Genomic DNA, 18,221 nt, shown 5'->3' with positions numbered 1-18,221 from the left:
TCTTGGGTCATCTTTACCTTAGATCATAAATCCACTTCTCTTTTGACGTCTCTAACACTGATGCCTCTCTGTCGGATGATGGACTGAGCATGACATTTTGAATGAAGTGCCCTCCTCTAATGGAGTGCATGGCATTATCTTTTGTCACATGCAAGGACACACACACACGTGCGTGTCCACAAAGATGAACATCAGAAACGCCTGTAGAAATCCCTGCAGTGGTCTGCATCGATCACACGTTCCTCTGAGATACCAATACACTTAAGAACCATATTGTTCTGACCTTGAGTCCACATTGGGCGCATGTAAATGTGTGCATGTGTGTGTTGTTGTTGGTTTTGTCTTATTTCTTATTGAAAGTGTCAATCATAATGTGTGTGCAGGGGAACTCTGGCCTGGGCTTTAGCATTGCTGGAGGAATAGACAATCCCCACATTCCTGATGATCCAGGAATCTTCATCACTAAGATTATCCCCGGAGGAGCTGCTGCTATGGATGGACGGCTGGGGTAAGTTCCCCTTCTCTCCGTGTTACCCTCCTCCTCCTCCTCACCTCATTCTCTTCATCTAATCTACCCAAGCTCTTCTCTCTCTTCCCTAACTTCCCCTCTCTCGTCTTTAATGCTCACTACCACCGTGTCCCGCCAGGCAGTGCTGTGTGGGAGGCAGAGTTTCTACAGCCCTCTGCCCCCTGGCTCTGTGTGGTACCTCAGATTTATGATTCAGAGGAAAACCAAAGCCTGAAACATGCAGAAATAATGATATCGAGTTTTTTTCATATGCTTTGGGGTTTTTTGATTACATTGGCCATGCTAGGGTCCCTCCCTGCCTTTGTGCAGCAAAGAAACTCCTTTGCTGTTGACTGACAACCTGGTGTGTGTGCAATAGACGGTATGTATTAAAAGGTTTCCCTCCACAGGGTAAATGACTGCGTGCTGCGTGTGAATGAAGTGGACGTGTCTGAGGTGGTTCACAGTCGGGCGGTGGAGGCCCTGAAGGAGGCGGGGCCTGTGGTGCGGCTGCTGGTTCGACGGAGGCAGGCGCCACCTGAGACGATTTTGGAAGTCAACCTGCTGAAAGGGCCCAAAGGTCAGAGACAACGCACACGAGAGAGAGAGAAACATGAAAGTTCATTTGCATGCATCCTTCTAGGAGATGAGTGGAATACTGAATGACAACTATATTTTTTAGATTAAGAAGTGTTTGCAGATATAAGTACGAGGTTGATAGGCATTCAATTTGGATCAAAATGGACTTTAAAAAAAGACTTTTAACTTAATATTGACTAAGAAGCCATTATTTGTCTGAGAGGATGCAGACGCAGACGTATAGGGTATATCTAAAAATGTATCAAAGCCAGAGGTCACTGTGTTCACACATGTATTGACTTTCTGACTGTGTGTATTTCTCAACCAGGGCTGGGATTCAGTATCGCTGGAGGCATTGGGAACCAACATATCCCAGGAGACAACAGCATCTATATTACCAAGATCATAGAGGGAGGAGCTGCGCAAAAAGATGGACGGCTGCAGACCGGAGACCGCCTGCTAGCTGTATGAGACTCCCTCACATATCCAGTGTTCACTCATTTTAGGTTTAATTAGTTCACTGGCAAGTTAAAAAACAAAAAATGTCAGTACTGGTTCCAGACATGTGTTGCTGTTACCGGGCGGGGACAGTATTTGCTCTCTGTAGATGACTGACTGTTTATGGGACATGTTAACTACGCCGCATTATCTGGTTGGTTGCTCCGTCATTTTAAGCTAAGTGAGACATGCAGCACACATCAGCATTTATGACTCTGTGCATGATCGATGATTTATTGTCCCATGGCACGGGCCAATAAAAAGGCCCATCCGCTCAATATGAGAGTGAGAAACACTGCACTTGTTTAAGGCTGCTGTACATCCCAGAAGAAATCACTCATCACTGCGGTCATTACGTCATCGCTCCCATTAACGCACTGTGCACTAACAGATAATGGGCATTTACGCACTTTGCCTTTCATATATGAAGAACGCAGCAGGAGATCACATTCACAACAACAGGAGAATGTCCGGACTCCAGTGCATGTCTGAAAACAGCTCGTGGTTTAGGAGATTGGACAAAACGTTGGAGAATTTGTATCAACTCAGCATATTGAAGTTGATTGTCATCTCCAGTCCGGTTGATTTTAGTAAAGAACATATTAAGTCATAATTTCTCATTGACAGCTGATATACACAAATATCAGCTGTCACTGTAGGAGTTAGTTCACAGAGAAAAAACTGTTACTGTTGCTAAAGTTGTGTTAAACATATTTGCCTAAGTAAACATTTTAGCCCTCTACCTCACATAATAGAAAGATATCTGGCTCCATTTGCGGCACAAATATTCAGTATAGTTTGTTATCCACTGCAGCAGATCCACGCCATTTTGAATTTTCAACACTTAATTTCACACATAATGTACTGTACCTGTTCCTTTGTACTCCAACATGTTTATTGACAATGCAGTGAGCTGCCTCAGGTTAAAGAAAAACTGCAAAAATATGGCGTGTTAAAAAAGTTTTGACTAACAGCCCATTTTCAGGAAATCGTGTCTTCAAAGACAAACTGTTAGAAATCGGTAGAGCATCTTTAAAACCTCTACCTACAGCTATTGACCTCTGTTCACGCCGCACAGCACACCAACCTTTCACTCTGTCGTTGAAATGCCCAAAATTCTTCCAATACCTCTGAGCTATGATTCATTATTGTGTTGGCTGGTGTGATGGAAGGTGCGATGCTGGATGTTGTCACAGTGCAGCCGAGCCATGAGGTGTTCAGGTGTTGTTCAGGATTCTTTCCTTTACACTCCTTCTCGTTTCTCGACAATCGTCGCATCCAGGTGAACAACATCGTGCTGCAGGACGTGCGTCACGAGGAAGCCGTGGCCGCACTGAAGAACACCTCTGACATGGTTTACCTCAAGGTGGCCAAGCCGGGCCCGGTGCATCTCAACGACATGTACGCCCCACCAGACTACTCCAGCAGTACGTATCTATCTCATCCTGTTGCAGAGATAATTCTGTGCACACACTGTCTGAGTCAGAGATTAGACTTTACATTCACATATACATAGGAAGTAGCCAGTTAACTACAACAGGTTTACTTATATAAAGTGCTTGACGTAAAGTAAAGAGTGATTTTTAAGTCAAGCTCCATCAGATTTTTGTCTTTATCAGAGATTTTCCAGCTGGCCTGCATACATTTTTTTGTTGGATCTCTGTTCTCTCCCCAAAACTGCAATGCTCAGACACCCACATAGTGAATATAGTGACTTTTTGTGCACACTCACACACGCATGATCCTTCCCACAACAACAAGAAGCGCAGTTCTCTGCCTCCCACTGAGTGTGGACGCTTTCTCACATCCCACCTGCTCATGAGAGCCCACGAGCCTGAGCTGCAGCATCTCCAATTTCCACACAACAGTGATTTAGTATCAGAGGGGGCTACTGAGGGCTCTCTGTACGTTCTAACTGTTTGCAGTTGTCTGAGCCTAAAACAGCCCTTAATGCAGACTTAACTCCCTTAGCTCTGACAGTGCAGACCGTGGTCCGATGACCGGGACGGGAGACACTTGTTTTATCGTGCTCAGCTGCCGCCATCAAGAATGGAAATGACATCTGAAATCCTGCTTTTTCATGCATGCACACAAAGTGCACCAACTTTATGGGAAAAAATGTCTTATTTTCTCCTTAATTCAGATTTGTGTGGCTTTTGCCACCATGACTATTGCTGATAATATCATTATCACCAAGTTAATTGCTAAGATCTTGGAACCAAGAGACATTACAACATTAAAAAGTAGTCAGATGATCAGACAATATTTAAAGAAAAAGTAAAAACTCAATGGTCGGGCAAACTTTTTGAGTTCTGCTTGGACTTATTATGTATAATACTGTTCTGTACGTACAGTTTACGTGTAGGTGTTATTCTGTTAACATTTGCTAATTATCAACTCAATACAAAAAGCTTGAAGTAATGTCATCAGTGTTGGAGGCCTTCTAGACCCTCTAGTTGTTAAAGTGGTTAACTGACTGATTCCTTACTGGGCTGCTGAAGTTGTCAGTCTTATGCTGTGTTCCTGATGCACCTGTGTGGTAATCATTCTCTCTTTCCCCCTACTGGCATGGCCCTCCCTCCAGCCTTCCCAACCATGGTGGACAACCACGTCGGCCACAACTACATGGGGGCAATGGAGCCTAAACCTGCGTACCCGCCGCCCCAGGTTACCCCGTCCAGGTACTCGCCAGTTCCCCGCCACATGCTCGGGGAGGAAGATTTCACAAGGTAAACAGAGTTCCTCCATGAATGATTCTCTTTCCATTAGTCATACAGCCTCTATGAATGCAGATTTCACTAACTCACAGCACATGGTTCCTCTCTGGCGATCAGCGAAAAGCCGTTTTGGTATTTGCTGGTGAAGTTGTTGAAAAGGAAACATGTAGCGCACAGTTGTTTGGGGCTACATTGTTTTTTTAAATGTATTTTAAGTTTTCATAAGTTTCCTTTTGTTTCCGCCGCCTCCATTTTGTTATTTTGGTGTTGTCATGGTTCCTTTGACGATCCGTGCACATATTTGCATTTGATGAAGCAGAACAAATGCTTGGTTTACACATTTCATCTCATCGGGGTCATGGTGCTGCCTACTAGCTGAGTAGTGTGTGGTGGCTGTGTGCTGAGAGAGGCCTCTTGTCGCTTCTTGTACTTGTTATGACTGAGATTTAACCTTTGACCTTGTATCCAAGTACTGGATAACAAGCAGCATTCATAGGAGCTTGATTGGAGTGTCCCAAGTGGCCTCAGGTCATCTTAGCCCACATCTCTGGACGGGGGCTGGATCTCTCTGTGTGTAACCGCATGCAGGCGCTTATACATGTCTGTGTGGAGTGAATGTGTTACTGGATGAGTATTAGCTGTGTGGTTCTGTAATGTCCATGTCCAAGCTGTCTACATGACTTGTATGTGCATTTGTTGCATCTTTGTTGGTATGTGTGCTTTATATGTGTCCTACACTTGTCCCGTTCACTGTGATTCCTGTACCCCACAGCAGGGCTGAGCCTATTTACAGTGTCATCCACAAACCTGGGGACAGCCAGGGGCCCCTGGCCCTCTACAGAGGCTTCTGTCCTTCCCCTGCTCCCTTGTGCCAAGCTCCACTCCCCTTCTCTGGCAGGTACTAACCTAGTCCATCACGCCTTGCTTAGCTAACCCTCCACTCTAGCCCAGCATTTTGATCTGGCAGCAGAGAGCAGTAGGACCAGACGGGGATGGAGTCCACCTCCCTCACCAGAAGTTTGTTGTGCCACATTTACACATAAATCACACAAAAAGAAATAGACAGAAATGAGCAATGGACATTTAAGATACAAGGAAAGGAACAGAGACGGGTGGTGGGTTGATATATTTGTTCATTTCCCAGCAGGGCGTCCTTTTAACTCATTTAAAATTTCTGTCTCTTTCTGTCTGTATGTTTGCATGTAAATGTTCCCCCCACCTCATGTCTACTTTACTGCTTTTATTTGCTTGTGCTTTAAGTGTGAGGCTGCTTTATTGTTTGTATGACATACCCAGTATCCAACGCATATGCAGCTCCCGCTTCTTTCACGACTTCACAGCAAAAAATTGTAACAACAACATTAAATTAGGTGTGCAGCTGAAATGAAAAAACAACAACAACAACAGCGGATTGTTTCTTGCCCTTTGTGGGTGTGTTTTATTACACATACACTACTACTGCTGCTTTTCATATTCAAAATGACCCTACAGCAGTCATTAATTGTTCTTTCATTTTCTACTACTCTGCTCACATCTATTAAGCTCAAACAATAGTGGCCTGTTCGTCACAGTTTAAAATGGAGTCGTACCTGCTCTTCACAAACACATCTCCACAGGAGTGCAGCCGAAAGGGCTTCACGCTCCCACAAGCTGCTCAATTCCATCTGTCAGGATGCTCAGATAAAACTAAGCCTCTACTTCGCCAAGTTACTTTCACTGATGGTTAGAGCTGAATACAATAATATACCTGATATTTATGGCAGTGCTTTTGGTTTTTGGTTTCTCTGTTTGGCATTGCCAAGTGTGCAAAAGGGCTCCTGTTTTTTTATATTTATCAGCCTAAAACCCACAATCTTGTCCCTCGTGCATTACGTCATGGCTAAATATCACAATTTTTCTGTGAACCATTGCTTTTATGTAATGTGTTTGTGGTAAATGTTGTCTTTTTTGTGTAGCATAACTGTCACACAGATTCCCATATGTTCTGTTTTCTATGTGTGTGTGTGTGTGTGTGTGTGTAGGTGTGTTTAGATTTGTGTATGAAAGAGGAGGAAAGAGCAGAGATTCTGGTCTTCACATTTGGCTGTAACTTAAAGCAGGTTGTGGTGTTTAAAAGAAAATACCGTACAGGAGGACGGGAAGGATCATAGGAGCCACCCAGCAGAAATATTCTGCTTTGCAGCGTTGGAATATTTCGCCTTCTGCTCTGTGCATGTAAATATAAACACTGAGCGTTGCTGTTTCCATAAATATGATGGGGAGTAAGAGTCTTATCCGGTGCGGGCCAGCAGACCAGTAGCAGCAGACAGTCCTGCAGCTGTCATGATTCATCTGCATGCTGGGAAAACCAGGCCATGCTCTTAGGTCGTACCCCTCTCACACCCCCACGTTGCCAGCACCAATCACACACACGTACTGTACACTCAGACGTTTGCTCACAATGTGCTGGCACGCACGAGCCCGCACGCAGATACTTCAGCTTCAAGTGCAATGTGCAATTGTGACATGGACACACTCATACATCACAGGTGCGTGACCGTGCACGCACCTGTTGGCCTGTGGTGGGTCTGTGTGTCATGTCTGCTATGGAATCAGAAAAACAGTGGCATGGTTTTGGACATCATGTTCGACAACCGACTTGATCCCAGTCACGGCCGATGAGCATCCGACTCCATCAGTCTGACAAGCGGATAGAAGACACCTCCCTTCAGCCCTAGCAGCTTCCCCATTGGCTGTTAACAGGAGGGGTTATTTTAGATGGATTCTATAGTAAGCACAGGCTTCCGCAAAAGTGGAGCAGGCTGGTTGTGAGGAATGAGTCAGAGCTTGTATCGCCCTCTGCCCATCTGCACATCCCCCTCAGTGGTGTCATCACAGACACCCTCCCTTTCTCCATCTGATATTACCCCCTTCCTGGAGGTATGTCAGTACTGTACACAGCCCCCTCCGTGTTTCTGTCCACATTGGACTCGACAACAGATCAAACCTCTGGGTTAAAATATGCATGTTTAGTGTAAACATATGCGCAAACACTCAACAAGCGTCTCTCCTCAGCTCGTCATGGGTTAGGGTTGTTATATAAACAGCAATGCTGGTAGTTAGGGTACTTTGGTCAGGCACAGCTTGTGTAAATACAGAAGCTGGAGGACAGCGGCAGCGAGTGAGCTAATCAGTTACTTTGTGTGTCTCACGCACAAACACAGAACCTTTGACTTGGAAGCACAAGAATTCCGTCATCAATAGCGAGTGGCGCTCTGACCTTTGGTCGGCGTTTCCGAAAGCTGCAGAGGCTCAAAGGGGAATTTGAAATAAAGGTAATCACAGCAGATTCAGCAGAGAACTCGTCATAGGTGTTAATCATTCATCCCCCCAGTTTTATTCTTAGTCAAAGCGAGAGGCATGAAACAGCTTTAACTGTCTATCACCTTAGCAGTGAATACATTTTGCCCTTTGTGAAATTAGTGGAGAATTGCGTTGCATTAACAGGAGAGAGAATGACAATTGATATCTATGGCTGTAAATGAAGCAATGAAAAGACAAAGCAGCATTTCAATTCTATCTGTATGTATATCTTTCCATAAGCTGATGTGATCCACTCGGGGAGAGGGAGTGGTAGAGTGCAGTGAGAGGTAGTGTCTGTCTGTGGAAAATGGCGTCCATCTGCAGTGTCCACCATTAATCAGCCAAGCGGAGCCAATTACTGGGCAGACTCCAGGGCAGCGTGACCCACTGAACCCTGCAGCCCAGATATCCATTCACCGCTTTAGGATTGAGCCGCGACCGCTTCAGTTCAAAACACTGTGAGACACACAGGGTACAGCGGTGGGATTTGAATTAGAGAAAAGAGTCGCAGGAGAAACGGCTGTGCCGGGAGAAAGGGTTTTTACCGCCCTATAACTGTTTACATTCCTGGCATGGATGAAAAGGCAAAGGGAGGGAAGGGAGGGGAGGGGAGGGAGGTCTTGTGACAGGGAGGGAGGACTTGCATTTTGAAAGAGTTTGAATTCACTCCCACTTTCCATGAAAATGTCCTGGCGGTACACATCACACAGACCAGCACTGCATACAGGAAAACACTTGCACGCTGCCTATAGGGAGAAGGAATGCAAGATAACAAAAAGACTCAGAACTTAAGAGTCAGATGTTCCACGTAAGTCGCTCATCGTCCCCTGTGCAACCACATCACTTTCTGGGGTCGTCAAATCACAGGCCTGAGACTTGTGAAAGTCAGCTCGTACAAATTACACTCACACACATTAGCAAGAGTTTGTCTGCCTGGTCTCCAGAGGGCCAGGCTAACAGACAGGAATGCTGTTGTGCTGTACTCAAGGGGGGCGGGGGGGCTGGACCCAGAGCAGCATCCGAGCAAAGTCTAGGGGACAGCAGATTGTGAAAGGCGACCAAAGTTGGATGCGCACCTGAGTCCCGACGCTCTTGATGTAAAGCAGCCCTGGCTATTCCAGATGTGAGTAAGGGGACTTGTTGGTTTCCTCCTGCAGGACGGAGCAAAGATTGATTTGCTTGGAAGCGCTAGGGTTAAGTGTAAAGTCTCGGCTTGCAGGCGAATATTGGGAGAGAGCGTTTGTGACAGCCCGAAGAGGAGCTGTTTCCCATCACAGCACACAAGGATGAGATAGGGAGCATCGGGCGCTGCTAAAATTGTCGCTCCTCTCTCAGGGGGGGGGGGGGGGGCAGATAGGCAGAGGGGTTCAGGAGTAAGAGGTGAGGTGAGCGATGGGCCATAGCCGCCATGTTCACGGTCAACATCTCATCTTCCATGTCGCTGGTGAGGAGCCTGCCTGAACGCACAGTTAGGAAATGCTCTTTCAGAAGCAAGCACCGGATCCGGATTCTAAGGTAACCATGGAGATCTGTGTGCCTTGTCGAGCTGGGATGAAAAGCTCCAGATGGAAAGCAAAGTTATTTTAAGCTCGACTTGTTTGAAAGCAAGTCAGTTGTTGTTGCATAAAGACAGTTGCCCGCTTGTCATTTCTTGATGTCTGGTGCTAAAATATCTTGAAGGTTGTAGAAAAAAAGCAGCAACATAATGGATCAAATGCTTTTAAGCCTCGTCAAATGTCCTTGATTCTGCTTTGCACAAACACAAGGCTTCGTGTGAGGACTCCTGCAGACCCAGAGTCGCTACTCATGCATCTTATTTTGTGGTCTTGCAAAAACTCTGCATCTAAGTACAGTTAATTACAAATGAGTGCACTTTAACAGTCTGGTTTTAACTTTCTGAAAGCACTGTTTTACCATTTAGGATTTTTCCGTTTGCTCCTCATCTCTTTTAATGGAGTCATCAGGACTTTTTCCAGTCAGTTCTGGGTATGATTCTCAATGTTCGGAATGCTGCCCCAGCTGCCATTGTTGGGAAAATTGTCTTAACAGCAAGTTCGAGCTCAGCCATTAGGGATTGAATAGGAATTATTCCTGGAGACCGCAGGCTGAGTACTGCAAGAGTAGACCACTAATGGGAACCATGCAGGGTTTTCTGTTTAGAAAAGAAACCATGTGTTTAATGTGTGTGCACATGCGTGTGTTTTAAGCTTATGTGTGTGTTTGTATATTAAGTATGTGTGTGTGTGAGGTGGGGGGTTGAGCTTTCTATGGAGTGTGTATCTGCAGTCCAGTGAAGTGTGTTCCCAGTGGGTTTTTGCTGGACCATAGCAGCGGTTTAGCCTCTCTAGCATCTTAAAGCTGAGGCCGTCTGATTACCCTGCTGGAGGATGAGTCATGGTGGCTAAAGCTAAAGCAGAGCTTCAGCGAGTCTGTCAAGCAGAAGGCAGCTCATTGTTTCTACGCACATTATTACGAGTGGGTGTTTTAAGTGTGTACATTGCAATGAGACTGCCATGCATGAGCAGAGAGGTGCTACAGCCAGTGACTGACCTGCATTTGGATCCAGACGTGTGGCGGCTTGTGCCATAGCTCACGTATTAATGAGTGCACAGTGGTATCAAAAGTGATCCAAATTACCTTTATTAGCTAAATGATTAGAGCATGATTGTTTTGTGGTTAATCATTGTTTCTATTGCTGGATTTTGTATTGTTGATTGAGCAGGTAATGATATCACTTCAGACCTTGTTTTATTACTGTCCATCTTGAGCTAATAAAAATAGCATAACTTTATCTAATTCTATCATGATTGGACCGAGATAAGTCATAGAAGACAATAAAACTGATGCAATGTTTAATATTTACCAATTGTCCTAACTTTAAAGGAGACACGTGATGCCAATTCTGTTTCTTCCCTTTAGTGTGTAATAGCTTTTCTTATGTATGTTAAATGTCTGCAAGTAAAAAGGCCCAAAGTCATCAGTGAAGGGAGCGTCTCTCTCCCACAGAAAACACTAAGCTCCGGAAAAGCAATGTCAGTCTGGCTGATACTTCCACAATGTGATGTCATAGGACATAGTGATGTCACATTGTGATGTCACATTGTGATGTCATTAGACATCTATTTTGAAACGTCCCCAAACACAGCCAAGTAAAGCTAGAGTGGAGGCCATCATTTCCTACATGCGCTTGATAAATCACAACAGAGTGGACGAGCCAACCAATCAGAGCAGACTGGGCTTTATCTGAAGGCGGGCCTTAAAGACACAGGAGCTATAAGCAAGCGTTTCAGACAGAGCATAACATGTCTCCTTTAAATAGAATAATTTGGTGATTTGTGTGTGTTGTAGTTTAGATTGTGGAAAGAAAATGAGTTTGATACTTTGGTAAAGCCATGAAAGCGGCGGGCTACACCTGTGGGTGATGCAGTCTCATGGTTCTGTCCTCTGTAGGCCTGCTGGTAGCTGCCTATAGCCAGTGCGCTCAATGTTTTGGGATCACACAGTGTAAACCAAAAGAAGATGGCTGTGGTGTGATACAGCCTGTGTGTTCCTCTTGGTTTGCACTCTTTCTATTTCATTTCTATCTGTTATCTCTTGCTGCTCATCTCCTCTTGGTTCTCTGCCCTGACCTTCACCGTGTGGCTCTGTTTGGTAGGGAGCCGAGGAAGGTGTTGCTGCACAAAGGCTCCACAGGCCTTGGTTTCAACATCGTCGGCGGGGAGGATGGAGAAGGCATCTTCGTCTCCTTCATCTTAGCGGGAGGGCCGGCTGACCTGAGCGGAGAGCTTCGGAGGGGCGACCGGATTCTGTCGGTCAGTATTTCAACCTCAGGTGTCTTTTTTTTTTGTTTATGCACATCAACAACATTTTTGGAAGATGTTCAGTCAACTCCTGCTGTCAGAGTAACGACAGCATCAAGATGGTTGGGTGTTTAGAGCCAGCAAACATCTGCCCTGGTGAATGTCCTTGACCAAGACATTACATTCACAACAACTCATAGGAAGCTTAGTAGAGCTCTGACAGATATGGGAATTTTGTAAATCAATATTCAATGAATTAAACATTTAGATCCCTTGAATTGTATTTTCTAACCCCAATTCTTCCAGACTCAAATGTTGCTCTAAATATCCCTTTTTATATATTTTCACACATTATATAACAATAATATTTCACCGATGGGTGAGTGGTTATCAAAATTGAATAGTCTTATCTCATAGTTAATGTTATGTCCTCTCATTCTGAGGGCAGATCTTATCTACGCAGGCTGAAGTGAAACAATCCTGTCTGAGCATGGACTTTGCTCCTTTGAGCTGGATTTGTCCTCCTCCAAACTTCTCAAGAAGTGACGTACCTTTTCATCTCTGAAACTTTTGTTGCTAAGTTTCTCTTTCTGTTTTGTTGCAGGTGAATGGAGTGAACCTAAGGAACGCAACACATGAGCAGGCGGCTGCAGCACTGAAGAGAGCTGGACAGACTGTCACCATCATTGCTCAGTACAGGCCTGAAGGTAATGACCCCACAGTCTCATATCACACAGGAGTACACCCAAGTCAAAATGGATCGTACAACATATTATCTCATATTATCCCACATTAGCTTGATAGGTTTATTTATTTTTTAATTTGAGGCTTTGTGTGAAGCTTTTTAAGACAAATTTATAACTGAATCATAAACTAGAGCATCCTGTTTGAATTAAAAGTTTGATATAATCAGAAAACATTTACCTTTCCTCAACCACAAGTTGACAGGCTTGTTTTCTCAGGGTTGTGACATCACAAACCCTGGCTGACTCAATGCTTTTGTTGACAGACTGGCATTTTTTTTACTGCAGAGTTACGGCTCGGTGACACAAACACAAATGTATCAGTGGAGAACCTTCGCCTTGCGTTCACTTCCGAGCTGTGTGAGTGTGAGGAGGGGAATACGACATTTGCTTTCTGTCACTACGTGGCTTCACTGTGGAGTTCCACTTTTGTGAATTTTGACCAGCACTATTTGCTTTGCACGCATAAGGTGGAAATACTCAACCAATGGCATTGACTGGTTATTTCACTCAAAATGTGTATTTTATATGATAAAGTTGGACATGGCAAAAACTTGATTTTCACCGGAGGGGGACTTTGATTTGTTGTTGGACAACTGCTGGGTTGTATGGGGCACATCAATAATTTATAGGCTGCCAGGCTGTGAATGAAAATACAATACTTAGATAGATAGATAGATAGATAGATAGATAGATAGATAGATAGATAGATAGATAGATAGATAGATAGATAGATAGATAGATAGATAGATAGATAGATAGATAGATAGATAGATAGATAGATAGATAGATAGATAGATAGCAGTTGTTGAATTAAACTTCCAGATTGATAATTGTTTGCTGTGTCCTTGGTATAGAATTTCTATTACAATAGATAGATAGATAGAGAGAAAGACAGACAGACAGAAAGACAGAAACACACACACACACACACACACACACACACACACACACACACACAGATAAAAGGACACTGCCATGAGATGAAAGTCTAGAGCCACCAGAATTACTACAAAGCTGTCACTTTAAAGAAGTATGTGCTCATGGAGATATTGAGTAGCTACAAATACTGCAAGTATAAGGTGATTGAAACACACAAGTAACTAGGCCAAATGTAAATACAGATTTAAAGATAAATGCCTGAAACTACACAAAGTTGTGCATTAGACTAACTTGGCTTTTAAATGATGCTACAGCAGACGTCAGTGTATTTAAAAAAGAAAGTGAGTGTCATCAGTTCATTGTGGGATTCTCAAACTTTTCCACGTTCTGTGTGAAGTTGCACTGAACTGACCTGATCTACCTGCGGGTTCGTGACAGGCTCCGAGGGAAACGATCCGTGTCTCCGCCTCTGATTGGCCGCTGCGATGCGGAAGTGTTGAGTTCGAGGGGCGGCCCTTGTTGTGGGCAGCAGCAGGCCGAGAGCGAGAGAGAGAGAGGGGGGAGATAGAGAGAGAGATAGAGGAGGTAGAGTGGAAGAAGGCGGGCAAACCGGCCGCTGTCGTCTCCCTCCAGCCCGTTCGAACTCCCCGGTCTCCCCCAGCCCCCCCAGGGTTCGCCTCGGAGCTGCTAATGGGAAGAGGAGCCTGAAGCCGGAAGGTGCGCGTCAGACTTCCACTACCACTGCGGAGGGCGGGAGTTTTTTCCTGAAAGACGTTGAGAGCGAAACCGACAAACTTGTGTGTGTGTGTATCAGTGTGTGTCTGAGTGTGTGTGTGTGTGTGTTTGGATGTGATGGGGGATGGGCTCGGGCAGAACCGCAGCAGCAGAAGCCGCATGAACTTCCTAATGGCCGGGTGAAGAAACCTCCGGCTGCCACAGCGAAGTAACGACCACAGCGAAGTAACGACCACAGCGAAGTAACGACCGCAGCTTCGTCCCGGTGAGGTGAGGCGACGAGGGGGGGGAAGTGTGTGGAGAAACGACCGAGGGACACATTGTGTAGAAAGTGTGTTTGTTGTGACTCTAGCGGGGCAGGTTCTCCGTGGAGCTAGTTTTTTAACTACAGTGGAGAAGCTACAGTACGAGTAGAAACCACGTTCCTCTCGTATATGACAACACAAGAAGTTTAAAAGTGTGTTTTATAAAAGCAGCCTTGACGTGAGAACGACCGTGGCCGACATGTGATAGCCTCACCCCGGCTGTACTGAACACTGTGGTGTTCTCCAGACATTACCTGGATCCTCAGGGGTTTAGTTTCATATCCCCACCCCCTGATTCCTTATTTCTACACTGATCTGAATGAAGGGGGGGCTCCTGTTGCTTGGTATCCATAGCAGGACTCATTCAGACATGTTGAACAATCACCGGCTGCTCTTATGTAACCTAAAGCTTTAGGTGGGGACACAGAGGTGTGGTCAAACAGGTGTGTGTCAGCCTGCTGCCTGGTGGTTAGTGAACAGGGAACGTCAGCTCTTAAACATGTACATTTACACCTGGATGTCACTGTCGCACCACACTTTAAACACACAACTCTGTGACCACATGTGTGTGTGTCTGCTGCTGCTGACTCGAGCAGATTGTATGTGATGCTTGGCCCTTGTAGGTCTTAACTCAATTTAACAGTTCATTCCCCATAATGGCACCTCTGTCCCTCTGTAACAGTGAAGTGTAACCGTGTCGGGCATCACAGCCACTTTGGCGGCAGCCTACTTTCTCTGGTTTTTTCTCAGCGCTGTTCATTTGTACTTGAGCGTGCTGTGGTAATGCTGCAACAACAACAGGGAGGATATTGTAAGCTTTAGATCCAGGCTCAGTTGTCAGGTCGGACTATGTCAGGAATGTGCCGGGGCATAAGTTGCAGCATGCTCGCACTCTGTATTGTTTTCACATTCAATAAGACACAAGACTTAAATGTCCAATAACGATTCAAGGTCATTGAGAGTGAGGCGGGCCGGGGTCGGCGAGGGTCAGCTGGCACGCCGCTCGGCTAAAGGAGCACACAGGCTGGGATCAAGACTCACAATATTGCAGTGCAGTGTTCCCCTTGCTACAAGATGCTGTTTACAATGCTTCATTCTTGTCTATGTGAGTTCATGTTGTCTGACGGGCCCGGCCACTCGGGCAGCATGTTGAATAATGATGAATTTAGTTGAAGGGAACCTTTGTTTTCCATACCAAATCCTGCTTTCAGCTCTGCTCCCTCTTTGTTACCCAGCAAGGGGACACTTATCTGTTTGTGTACAATGCGTAACCGCTCTGAAACACCCAAGTTAAGCTCTGGCAAATGATTGAATTCCTGCATCCCCACCGGTGACCTGAGATCTGCCATCAGGAGATCTGCAGGAGCTGCCACCAGTGAGCTGTACAAGGACAGGTCAGGTGGAGGAAGTGGAGGGTGAGTGCTAGTTTACGCTGGGCAAACTGCCTGGAGGGTGGACTCAGGGGCTGGGGCCTGGGGGTCTGGGGACCTCTGTTGCAAGGCCAGCACTGAAGACTACAAAAAGACACACAGGCTGCAGCAGGAGGCCTTCTGGAGCATCACCAAGTCTTTTACGCCAAGTCTCTCATTCAGATAGAAGGAATGGAAGTTCAGTAGGAGGGGAGGGGCGTCCACATGCTGGCCTGTCCCCCCCTATCAAGCAGTGTAATGACACTAAAGCCTTTGCGTGTAGGAAATGGGAGGAGGGCTGTGGAGGAAATGTTAAACATGCACCCTCATCAAACTCGCATCAGCGTGTGCTAAAGAGGTTTGTGGATGTAGTTAACCCTGGGTCTTCATTTTCCTCCTGCAGTGTATTATTGGGGTCTATGTTTTCATGGGCTCGACTATTCCTGACAACATAACACACTCTCACATTACAAGTACATGCCTGCTGTGTTGCATAACTGGATCAAAAGAGAAGCCACCGTCCCCCAAAATAAAGAAGCTGTATGACTAATGAGGACACGCAGTGGGAGTGAGATACAGAATAGTCCCAGTTTCTATTAGCTGTCTGTGCTTCCTGTGGGTCACTCCTAAAAATATAGGCTCACTCTTGTGTATTAAAGCAACACTTACCACCGGTGGAAATATTTTTGTTGGGCTCATTGTGCTAGTGATTAAGTGTGCGTGTACTGAAAATAAAAGTTTTGCATCGACATAGTCCCATTCGCCAGACTGGAAGACAGCTGAACAGTAGATATTCCTCACGATTCAAGGCTTCCTGAACCAGAAGAGCTGTTGATGTTACAAACTCTATTTAGAATTTTTCTAGTGGAGAGTAACACTAGTTTCATCAACTTCTACGTCTTTTTAACTGATCTGCAGTTTGACAATACTCTTGAATCTGTTGATCACTGAGGTTTAAGCCACTAACATGTTCATCTTTGCACTTTACCAGAGATCATAGGTTGAGAGTGGGAATGAAAAGGCCTCCATTCATCCTATTACAAGTCTGTGTACCATCAAATTTCGTTTGAAGCTGCTTTTTTAAATTAATATAGAATTGTAATGTTGCTTTATTGGACGTTGATACTTGTGGGCACCCACTGGTGTGGCTCTCAATTAGGCATATTTAAGAATAATTGATGTTTGAATCAATATTTCACACTTCTCATTCTCAACCAGGTAGATATGGTTAAAGCCTTTAATAAAACCAGCAACACTTTTCGTCAGATGATAGAGGTAGCCAAGCCTGTTCTGACTTTATAGAATAACTGCTGTAGGCTACAGCTTTATGTCCTTGATACAAAGTAAAGGGTAAAGATTTGAGTCACCTGCAAGATATATCGTATCCAATATAAATGGCAAGATCTGCAGAATTATATTTACTCTTTCAGTTTTGTTTGGAAGTTTGTTAAAGAATGCTGAGTGCACATGTACTGCAGATTGGTCGGTGATTATGAGTAGTTTCCCATTCAGTTACAGCATTTGTGATGTAATACACATAAGGTGTGAGCAATCTGAGACATCCATGATCTACATTTCAATTAAATCATAGAGATTATGACATTTACACTTGGTGTATGACACGGATCCCCCCTCCATTCTCAAACCAATGGAATGGTGAACCTACTGATGTCTACGCTGATAAGAGGAGTTATATAAACAAGACTATTATGGGATCTCTTTGAAGCATGACATTTTCAAAATGATTCAACACCGGTGTAGGTGCAGATTACTATCTTAATGCTGCACTCTTAGATTAACAGTGAATTAGAGCTCCGCTGATTTCAGACCAGGTTTTTGTTGGTCAAAGTGCACTGAGTTTCTTAAGATAGAACTGTGCCAACAATGCACCTGACCTTACCTGTAAGACCAACACACCCATAGGTCCTCAGATGGAAGCAAGTGCATGTGTTGTATAACTAACTTGTTGCAAACGCCAACTGTGTCAATCTTAAACTAGCAAAGATAATTGTGTTGGGCTTGGGTGTAAAATAGAGCTCATTGTGTTTTAAACAGTGGAAGTAGACAAAAGAAAATCCATAGACTGCTTTAACTATAGTGACGGATTGTGGATTTAAATCGTGATATATTTATTTATTATTTTTGGGGGGGAAGATCGGCCACTGCTTGTACACATAGATTATTACGTTGCAGACTTTATTGTATTCGGATGCCATCATTATCAACAAGGTGCGGCAGATTTGGGTTTTGGCTTTTGATTCCCACTCCATTCATGACAGTGTAAAAGCTGCTCCTCTTGAATCTCTACATTATGGAGATGACTCGTTTGGATGTTAGGAATGTGCACAAGCAACGTCTTCAGCTCTACCTGTGCTACCTAGACCACTATCTCACCAACACGGCTCACAGCCAGTCCTTCAGGTTGGTGGTATTTTGAAGCAAGGCATTAGGATTACTCTCTCTGTTTAGCTTCTCATTGTCTTGTCCCCCGGCCCCTCCCCTCTGAAGCGGCCTCTTCTTTTTGCTCCATTCTCTTGTCTCTCCTGTGACTGAGAGCCAAGTGGTCTAGTCTGAATGGCTGTTTCCGCAACCGCTGTCACCGGTCTAGGGCTTCCAGTGCGTTGCTCTTGGTAGCAGGGAGTCAGGCGGTGTCTGGTTACCTCACCTTGCAGCGTCACTCTGTGTTGTTAACCCTTTGAGCCG

At 44.9% G+C, this 18,221-nt stretch overlaps 1 protein-coding gene across 8 annotated transcripts in view; it reads left to right on the top strand.

The window, feature by feature from the left end:
* Nucleotides 1-18,221, top strand: part of dlg3 (discs, large homolog 3 (Drosophila)) — a 75,647-nt gene that overhangs the window by 45,992 nt on the left and 11,434 nt on the right. For 2 of the 8 annotated variants that reach the window (XM_061079403.1, XM_061079402.1), the window contains exons 4-11: nt 384-508; nt 919-1,088; nt 1,416-1,552; nt 2,868-3,012; nt 4,152-4,314; nt 5,075-5,200; nt 11,300-11,456; nt 12,049-12,151. In XM_061079403.1, the coding sequence (XP_060935386.1) occupies nt 384-508; nt 919-1,088; nt 1,416-1,552; nt 2,868-3,012; nt 4,152-4,314; nt 5,075-5,200; nt 11,300-11,456; nt 12,049-12,151 (1,126 nt within the window). Of the gene's footprint in view, nt 1-383; nt 509-918; nt 1,089-1,415; nt 1,553-2,867; nt 3,026-4,151; nt 4,315-5,074; nt 5,201-6,611; nt 6,625-8,679; nt 8,768-8,996; nt 9,160-11,273; nt 11,457-12,048; nt 12,152-13,672; nt 14,075-18,221 lie in introns of those variants that run through there. The other 6 variants (XM_061079404.1, XM_061079405.1, XM_061079411.1 and 3 more) reach the window with 6 other exon arrangements.

Source organism: Limanda limanda, chromosome 10, assembly GCF_963576545.1.
Source record: "Limanda limanda chromosome 10, fLimLim1.1, whole genome shotgun sequence".
Taxonomy (NCBI): domain Eukaryota; kingdom Metazoa; phylum Chordata; class Actinopteri; order Pleuronectiformes; family Pleuronectidae; genus Limanda; species Limanda limanda.
The sequence above is the reverse complement of the archived record's forward strand: the minus strand, read 5'-3'. Positions and strand labels throughout refer to the sequence as shown.